This window comes from Nansenia antarctica, assembly GCF_963989245.1.
Source record: "Nansenia antarctica genome assembly, contig: SCAFFOLD_325, whole genome shotgun sequence".
Classification (NCBI taxonomy): Eukaryota; Metazoa; Chordata; class Actinopteri; order Argentiniformes; family Microstomatidae; genus Nansenia; species Nansenia antarctica.
Genome location: NW_027662785.1, coordinates 7501 through 17500, shown reverse-complemented (window position 1 = coordinate 17500; position 10000 = coordinate 7501). Strand labels below are relative to the sequence as shown.

At 48.1% G+C, this 10000-nt stretch overlaps 1 protein-coding gene across 1 annotated transcript in view; it reads left to right on the top strand.

The window, feature by feature from the left end:
• The window catches only part of LOC308175459 (collagen alpha-1(XIV) chain-like), a gene marked incomplete at both ends in the record, with an annotated part of 64189 nt that overhangs the window by 47350 nt on the left and 6839 nt on the right, over nt 1-10000 (top strand). The window contains 10 exon segments of the mRNA XM_080551125.1: nt 983-1126; nt 1625-1789; nt 2113-2151; nt 3627-3765; nt 4123-4265; nt 4759-4868; nt 6808-6966; nt 7552-7629; nt 9456-9542; nt 9686-9739. Of these exon segments, the coding sequence (XP_080407251.1) occupies nt 983-1126; nt 1625-1789; nt 2113-2151; nt 3627-3765; nt 4123-4265; nt 4759-4868; nt 6808-6966; nt 7552-7629; nt 9456-9542; nt 9686-9739 (1118 nt within the window).

Here is a 10000-nt window from a genome sequence, read left to right as displayed (position 1 = left end):
TTTCTACACGCTACGCATTGTTTCATCCAGGACATTGTTTCAGTTGTCACTTACCCAGCTCAGAGGGAGAGACAAGAAGGGAGACAAGTCAGGGGTAAAAATACAATCAATATTTTATTATTAACTGAAGACTAAAGTAAACAGAATAGAGGTGGGATGTGATAGTCAGTATAATCACAATCACGGAACACAGTGCAATAAGTAGGATCATGTTTGGGTTATGACATAAAGCTGCTTAAGGGTTTTGGGGCTGATTGAACATCCCACTGAGTATTGAGCATCCCACTGAAGCAGCGACACTTTTAGTCTCACCGTTTATTTTCATTCAACTCTCAAATCAAACGAGGCTGTAAGAATATCTGAACATTCATTCACGTCCATTTGACCAGGGAACTCAGATAACGTAGGATTACAGTGATTGCTTAAGCCAGAGGCAGCTCGTGACGTTTAAGGTTCTATCTCAATTTTTGTAAAAAATTGAGTTTTTTACATAATCTGATCCATTAGGTGTTTATTAATGCCTGTGTGGTGTTATTTTTTAAATGTAGATATTTTGTTGTTGTTGTAATTAATAAAATGGTGATGAGACTGTCATTAACCCCCCAGGGCGTGATCATACACCCTCTATGCTCTTACTACTAACAAGGTTTCCTTTTAATGTAACCGGCACAACGAACACCACATCTGTTTGGTAAAGATCTTCCTGCTCTGGTGTTACAGAGGGGTCAGGAGGAACAAACACATATCTGACAGTTAGCTGGATGATAATAATAATAATAATAACAATAATAATAAGGTATTTTATACAGCGGTTTTATCACATACTTCACAGTAACAGTAACTTAAGAGCACTTCACAGGTCAGGTAAACACAGACATACGTAGTCAGTGATGGTTTCCTAGGAAACGTATTTCCTCTAGCCTACTGTATTGAATATACCTCATACCCATAAGCCCCGCCCACATCTCCTCCCTCCCTCTAGGCATTGCCATCCAGCATGTGAAGGACACCATCTTCACGGTGGAGGGGGGGGTCAGGCGGGGGGTCCCCAAGGTCCTGGTGGTCCTCACAGACGGACGCTCCCAGGACGACGTCAACAAGATCGCCAAGACCATGCAGATGGAAGGTGAGGGAGGGGCCGAGAGGCTCGTTATTACTGTGTTATGACTGTGTTATGACTGTGTTATGACTGTGTTACTGTTGTGTTGTTTCTACCTGTATCTGAATGCTGCTACATGTCACAGGTTGAACTGATTTGACTCTTGTTTAATTGTACAGTAAGATGTAATCAATAATAGTGATAGATCAGAGTTTGCTGAGGTGCTGGAACTGAAGAGTATCAGTAGAGTGACTCATTCATGTCTTGTACTATCGTCACTTTATTTCTATTGACTCATCTTGCCTTATTTGTCTTTGTGCTGCCATGTCAAGGAACTGAAGCCTACAAACTTTACTGTCTTACACTCGTGTAATTTGACGTAACAATAAAACTTGAAACTTGAAACTTGATTCTCTCTCTTACCCAGGGTACATTGTGTTAGAGAACCGTTAACAGTAACGTACTGTGTTCTCTCTCTCTTCCCAGGGTACATCGTGTACTAACGTGTTAACTCTCTCTTCCCAGGGTACATCGTGTTCGCCATCGGCTTTGCGGACGCGGACTACGGGGAGCTGGTGAGCATCGCCAGTAAGCCCAGCGAGAGGCACGTGTTCTTCGTGGACGACCTCGACGCCTTCAAGAAGATCGAGGAGAAGCTGGTCACCTTCGTCTGCGAGGCCGCCACCGCCAGTGAGTCCCAGCGGTGACGCAGATGACACATATGACTTCACAACACGCGGAGGCGTGGCCTGGGGTGGTCCAGTGGCCTGGGGTGGTCCAGTGGTCTATATATGCCCTTGTCCTGGGTCGGGGTGGAAGAGGAGTGGTTGTCCAACTTGACGAGCTGGGGTCTGTTGGTTAGGAACTCCAGGGTCCAAAACAGCAAAACATTTAAGAGTGGGCCGCTTCCCCATTCCAAATAACCTTTAAAAAAACATTTTTAAAAAGATGGAGGCATGTCTGTGTCTGTGTAGCGTGTTGTGTGGTGACTGACAGGTGTGTTTGTCTCCTAGCGTGTCCCGCGGTGGCGATGAGCGGCAGCACGTTGCCAGGTAAGAAACCCGACCTCCTACAGTACACACAGTGTATCTACAGCACACACAGTGTATCTACAGCAGGGGGGGTTGATGCATTTCCAATTTCTACCTCCACCAGCCTCCCCTAGTACACACAGTGAAGCTGTTGATGGTTGTTGTTGCTGTTGTTGTTGATGTGGTGGTTGTTGTTGTTGTTGTTGACGTGGTGGTTGTTGTTGTTGTTGTGGTGGTTGTTATTGTTGACGTGGGTGTCATTGTTGAGGTTGTTGTTGTTGTTGACGTGGTGGTTGTTGTTGTTGATGTGGTTTTGTTGTTGTTGTTGTTGACGTGGTGGTTGTTGTTGTTGATGTGGTTTTGTTGTTGTGGTTGTTGTTGACATGGTGGTGGTTGTTGTTGACGTGGTTGTTGTTGTTGACGTGGTGGTTGTTGTTGTTGTTGACGTGGTGGTTGTTGTTGTTGACGTGGTTGTTGTTGTTGTTGACGTGGTGGTTGTTGTTGTTGTTGTTGTTGACGTGGTGGTTGTTGTTGTTGTTGTTGACGTGGTGGTTGTTGTTGTTGTTGACGTGGTGGTTGTTGTTGTTGTTGACGTGGTGGTTGTTGTTGTTGACGTGGTGGTTGTTGTTGACGTGGTGGTTGTTGTTGTTGTTGTTGACGTGGTGGTTGTTGTTGTTGTTGACGTGGTGGTTGTTGTTGTTGTTGACGTGGTTGTGGTGGTTTTTGTTGTTGATGTGGTGGTTGTTGTTGTTGACGTGGTTGTGGTTGTTGTTGTTGTTGACGTGGTGTTGCCCTGCAGGGTTCAGGGTGATGGATGTGTTTGGTGTGTGCTACAGGGTTCAGGGTTCAGGGTGATGGAGGTGTTTGGTGTGTCCTACAGGGTTCAGGGTTCAGGGTGATGGAGGTGTTTGGTGTGTCCTACAGGGTTCAGGATGATGGAGGTGTTTGGTGTGTGCTACAGGGGTCAGGGTGATGGAGGTGTTTGGTGTGTCCTACAGGGTTCAGGGTGAGGGTGATGGAGGTGTTTGGTGTGTGCTGCAGGGTTCAGGGTGATGGATGTGTTTGGTGTGTGCTACAGGGGTCAGGTGATGGAGGTGTTTGGTGTGTCCTACAGGGGTCAGGGTGATGGAGGTGTTTGGTGTGTGATACAGGGTTCAGGGTGATGGAGGTGTTTGGTGTGTCCTACAGGGTTCAGGGTGAGGGTGATGGAGGTGTTTGGTGTGTCCTACAGGGTTCAGGGTTCAGGGTGATGGAGGTGTTTGGTGTGTGCTACAGGGTTCAGGGTTCAGGATGATGGAGGTGTTTGGTGTGTGTGTCCTACAGGGTTCAGGGTGATGGAGGTGTTTGGTGTGTGCTACAGGGGTCAGGGTTCAGGGTGATGGAGGTGTTTGGTGTGTGCTACAGGGGTCAGGGTTCAGGGTGATGGAGGTGTTTGGTGTGTGCTACAGGGGTCAGGGTTCAGGGTGATGGAGGTGTTTGGTGTGTGTGTCCTACAGGGTTCAGGATGATGGAGATGTTCGGCCTGGTGGAGGCGCAGTACGGCCTCACGGCGGGCGTGTCTCTGGAGCCGGGGTCCTTCAACGCCTTCCCGGCCTTCTACCTGCACGCCAACGCCCTGCTGAGCCAGCCCACCAGGTAACCATGCCGACGCCCTCCTGGCCCCGCCTCCCGCCAGGTAACACCTTCAGCACCCCACACCTTAACTGTCGACTCCTCCTGAAACCTCCCCCATCCCCATCCATCCCCCCCTGTTCGGTTTCTCTGAACCCCTGACCCCCTCTGTCCTCCTAACATCCCTGACCTCCTGACCTCCTAACATCCCTGACCTCCTGACCCCTAACCTCCTGACCTTGTGACCTCCTAATCCCCCTGATCCCTGACCTCCTGACCCCTGACCTCCACAGTCATCCACCCAGAGGGTCTGCCCTCAGACTACACCATCTCCCTGCTGTCCCTCTAACCCCCCTGACCCCTGACCCCTGACCCCCCCAGGTTCATCCACCCCGAGGGTCTGCCCTCAGACTACACCATCTCCCTGCTGTTCCGCCTGCTCCCAAATACCCCCGAGGAGCCCTTTGCATTGTGGGAGATCCTCAACAGGAACAACGAGCCCCTGGTCGGCGTCATACTGGACAGTGAGTATTATGGGGTGGTTGGGGTGGTGGGGGGGGGGGGGGTTGGGTTGTATCCATGGAGACCGGGGGATGGGGGGGGGGGGCGGGCGTGACAGTGTCAGCGTTGATAGAGTATGAGAGAGAGAGAGAGAGTTGAGAGATGAGCCAGGTGTCTCTGATCTCTGATGATTTATTCTATGTAAACAGAAAGGGTTTTCTTAAAGCACCACTCCTCCAAAGACTGAGGTCGTGTGCAGTACAGTACATGCTCTAAAGGTCTCCTGTGGTTCAGTTGGGACACGATTTAAACCCCTAATCCTAATTTAAACCCTTGAGCAAGGCACTTAACCCCTTATTGCTCCAGGGGTGCTGACTATGGCTGACCCTGTTCCTAGAGCAAAACATACATTTCGTTGTACTCTGTCTGCAATGACAAAAAGGTTGAATCTAATGTAATGTAATCTAATCTAAGTGGTTCTGTTCTGTGTGTGAAACCGTCTCTCTCCAACCCCAGACAGCGGCAAGACCCTCACCTTCTTCAACACCGACTACAGGGGAACCTTCCAGACCGTCACCTTCGAGGGACCGGAGATCAAGAAACTGTTCTACGGCAGTTTCCATAAGGTCAGAGGTCAACAAAACTGTTCTACGGCAGTTTCCATAAGGTCAGAGGTCAAGGAACTGTTCTATGACAGTTTCCATAAGGTCAGAGGTCAACAAAACTGTTCTACGACAGTTTCCACAACATCAGAGATCGGAATCAGAGAAATAAAATGATTCTGATTCTGCAGAACAGAACGGTTCTAGAACAGAATGGTTCTATTTCTACGCTTTGATGTTTAACCACCTGGCACAGGTTTTCTGGCACAGCGGTATCGTTGAGTGATACCAGGCCACACCCGTCTAGCTGTCAGCAAAGCCTCGACTCCAGATCAACACTGGCATGTTCCAGCAATCCAACAAATTCATTTTTCATATTCAAATTGTGATACAAAGAGGAAGCCTTGTTTGAGTTTTCTAGCCACTTGTCTCTTTGTTTGAACCGAACGCCACACCTGTGTTCCACTACGTGTCCTGCAGCTGTGTGTGTGTGTGTGTGTGTGTGTGTGTGTGTGTGTGTGTGTGTGTGTGTCCGTCCGTCCGTCCTGGGGCCAGTTGCATAAACATAGATTAATACTGGTCTAAGCCTTAGACTAGTCTTATATTCTCATAAAGATAGATTAAGACTGGTCTAAACCTTAGACTAGTTTTATATTCTCAGGTTAGACCAGTCTAATTAAGACTGCCTGTTGCATAAAAAATAACACTGACTTATTTTGAGATTAGAAAGTTAGCCTCCTTCCCCCCCTGGGTAAACTTGACTTAAGAGCTGTGTTGCTATGGGAATGAGTCAGCCTTAAGTGTCAGTTGGAAAAGTGTTTTAATGCAAAACGACTGACTAGCCTCCTGCACACAAACACATTAATTGCGTATGATTTAGCTACGATTAAAGTTACTCGTAGCTGGCCAGCCCATGGTTTATGGAGCAGTTTGGTTTTGCTTGTCAAGTAGCTAGCTAGCCCCATAGTTCAAGCCAGGTGTCAGTTATGGGGCTAGTAGCTAGCTAACACTGTAACTCCAGCACGGTAAACTACTTTACTGGTTAAAACTGCTAAGCAGTATATTTTTCCACACATTATATTGATTCAATATACATACGTTTTCAGCAGAACAAAAGGGAGTTGATGTCTGATATCTTCCGCCGCTAGGTGTAGCTGTTTCGGCCGCCATGTTTTTTTCTGTCATGTGTCTAATTTTACCTAGAATGCATTGCGTGACAGGCTAATCTAAGTCAGTCTTACTTTAGTCAGTCATAGGTGAGCTTTATGCAACTGGAAAATGTTAGAGTCTATAGCAAGACTTCAGCCATGAGGGGTCACATTTGCCTGTGAGTAAAAAAGAAAGTTATATCTTTGCACTCGATCAAATTAATTTCAGGACCCTCCTTTCATGACTTTTCCTAGATATGTGCGTTCTACCACCCAGTATCCTTACATTTTCAAAATCACATCAAGATTTAGTAGGTAAAAAAGGCATGGGTGTTCTAGTGTTAAAATGAGATCTAAGTCTAAGACTGGGTCTATCTTTATTAAAGTGAGATCTAAGTCTAAGACTGGGTCTGTCTTTATTAAAGTGAGATCTAAGTCTAAGACTGGGTCTATCTTTATTAAAGTGAGTTTGAAGTCTAACACTGGGTCTGTCTTTATTAAAGTGAGATCTAAGACTGGGTCTATCTTTATTAAAGTCAGATCTAAGTCTAAGACTGGGTCTATCTTTATTAAAGTGAGATCTAAGTCTAAGACTGGGTCTATCTTTATTAAAGTGAGATCTAAGTCTAAGACTGGGTCTATCTTTATTAAAGTGAGATCTAAGTCTAAGACTGGGTCTATCTGTATTAAAGTCAGATCTAAGTCTAAGACTGGGTCTGTCTTTATTAAAGTGAGATCTAAATCCAAGACTGGGTCTGTCTTTATTAAAGTGAGATCTAAGTCTAAGACTGGGTCTGTCTTTATCCCTGCTGCAGCTGCACGTGACGGTGAGTAAGACCAGCGCGCGGGCCATCATCGACTGTCAGCTGGTGGAGGAGAAGGCCATCAACGCCGCGGGGAACATCACCACGGACGGGGTGGAGGTGCTGGGCCGCATGGTGCGCTCCCGCAGCAACAAGGACACGTCAGCAGCGGTGGGTCTGGGCTAGGGCTGGGTTGGGTTAGGGTTTGGTTGGGTTAGGGTTGGGTTAGGGTTAGGGTTAGGGTTTGGTTGGGTTAGGGTTAGGCTAGGGTTAGGGTTGGGTTAGGGTTGGGTTTGGGTTGGGTTTGGTTGGGTTAGGGTTGGGTTAGGGTTGGGTTAGGGTTGGGTTAGGGTTGGGTTAGGGTTGGGCTAGGGTTGGGTCAGGGTTGGGTTAGGGCTCCTGCCCCCTAAGGGGGGAACTATCGGTTCTCAAGGCTACTTTTGTAGGGATAGGGTTGGGGTTAGGGATAGGGATAGGGATAGGGATAGGGTTAGGGTTAGGGTTAGGGTTGGGGTAGGGGTTGGGGTAGGGGTTGGGTTAGGATCTGGGGACGCGGATGGGGATCGGGAGAGGGCCTGGACTAGACCAGGGGCCATGCAGGGGTCATGCAGGGGTCATGCAGGGGTCATGCTCCCTGTAGCTGAGGCAGAGGCGTGACCTCTATGAGACGTGGAGTCGATGTTTAGACCGTTTGAGTGTATCGTGACGGTGTGTTGTTGTGTGTGTGATGGTGTGTTGTTGTGTTGTCGTCCTCAGTTCCACCTCCAGTCGTTTGACATCATCTGCAGCACCACATGGGCCAGCAGAGACAAATGCTGTGAACTTCCTGCCCTGGTGAGTTACCCTCTACTAACTAGTACTAGTCATTTGACCCTGTGAGTAAAAGAAAATGTTATATCTTTGCACTCGATCAAATTTCAGGACCCTCCTTTCATGAGTTTTTCTGTGTAGGAGGCAGGCTAATTTACAAGAGGCGCCAACTAGTGGTTGTTGTGTGTAAGTAGCAGCTTCCCATTGTAAAGACTATGGTCATTTGACCCCCGAGGTGGCTATTATAGTAGGTAACATAGACACGGCTGTTCTCACGGCTGTTTCAGACGTGGTGGTCGTGGTTATGGTACATTGTTGTGGTCGTCTACTCAGTATGTATATCTTGGTGAAAGCTTACGACATAAATCACCAACTGCCAAAGAATTCCGGAACGCTCACCACCTAGACTGCCAACTGTTTTCATATGCAGTGTTTACCTAGCGACTACGTTTTGATTGGCTGCAAAGCGAAGCAACATCATTTGGGACAGCAGCCGGTGAAACCGGGAACAGGTCGGCAAACGACTTGGCAATCAGACTTTTATTCTTAAACATGTGAATAAAGTTCTACGTTGTTGAAAATCAATGACACACACTCGCTAGTCAAGCCCAAAAATACTGCAACTTTTTGTCTTGTGTGAGCGAGTGTGTGTCGTTGATTTTCAAAAATGTTGAAATCTATTGACATTTTTCAGAATAAAAGTCTGAACGGTTCGATGGGTTGCCGACTTGTTCCCGCTTTCACCAGCTGCTGTCACAATGATGCTGTCACAATGATGCATGATGTCACAATGATGCTGTCACAATGATGCTGTCACAATGATGCATGATGTCACAATGATGCTGTCACAATGATGCTGTCACAATGATGCTGTCACAATGATGCATGATGTCACAATGATGCTGTCACAATGATGCTGTCACAATGATGCTGTCACAATGATGCTGTCACAATGATGCTGTCACAATGATGCATGATGTCACAATGATGCTGTCACAATGATGCTGTCACAATGATGCTGTCACAATGATGCATCCCTGGTGAATAAAGCTCCAGAATGTAGACAGTTTGGACGACTTTATTTAACCTCGGCGTCTAATGATCGCAAGGTCGGCAGATCGGCAGTTCGATCCCCGGCTGGCCACATGTCGAGGTGTCCTTGGGCAAGACACTGAACCCCAAATTGCTCCCAATGAGTGGGCCGGCCGGCGCCTTACATGGTAGCTTGCCGCCATTGGTGTGTGAATGTGTGTGTGAATGTGTGTGTGAATGGGTGAATGAGAGGCCGTTGTAAAGCGCTTTGGAATAAGACTCTATAGAAGTCAGTCCATTTTATGTTTCCATCCTCCTCTCCTGTGTGTGCTGTTCATCCTCCTCTCCTCTCCTGTCCTGTGTGTGTTCTCTCATCCTCTCCTCTCCTGTGTCTGTCTCCCCTCATCCCCCTCTCCTCTCCTGTGTGTGGTGTTCATCCTCCTCTCCTCTCCTCCCTCATCCTCCTGTCCTGTGTGTTCATCCTCCTCTCCTCTCCTCCCTCATCCTCCTGTCCTGTGTGTTCATCCTCCTCTCCTCTCCTCCCTCATCCTCCTGTCCTGTGTGTTCATCCTCCTCTCCCCTCCTCCCTCATCCTCCTGTCCTGTGTGTTCATCCTCCTCTCCCCTCCTCCCTCATCCTCCTGTCCTGTGTGTTCATCCTCCTCTCCCCTCCTCCCTCATCCTCCTGTCCTGTGTGTTCATCCTCCTCTCCCCTCCTCCCTCATCCTCCTGTCCTGTGTGTTCATCCTCCTCTCCTCTCCTCCCTCATCCTCCTCTACTCTCCTCCCTCATCCTCCTGTCCTGTGTGTCTCCCCTCAGAGGAAGGAGGAGGACTGCCCCGCCCTGCCCCGGTCCTGCACCTGCACCCAGGACAGCAAGGGCCCCGCAGGCCCCACCGGATCCCCGGTGAGAACCCCTCTGCCCCCCACCCCCCACCCCCTGCCCTGCCCTGGGGGAGAACCCCTCTACCCCCCCCCTCATGTTTGTACATTCAGCAGACTATTTTTATCCAAAGCGACTTACAACAAACACATGTGTGTTGTCAACAGGGAGGCCCTGGGATCAGAGGATCGAGAGGGGACCGTGGTGAACCAGGACCTGTGGTACAGTATTCACACACACACACACACACACACACACACACACACCTCTGCCCACTGAAACCCAATGCAGCCTGAAGTACAAGACAAGACCGTGGTAGACAGATCACGTGGTCGCCACTCAATTCAATTCAATTCAACTTTATTCGCCATGTCGTGACATTAGAATGATAAGGTTCTATCTCCATTTTTGTCAAAAAAAACTAATGTTTTAACATAATCTGATCCATTAGGTGTTTATTAATGCATGTGTGGTGTTATTTT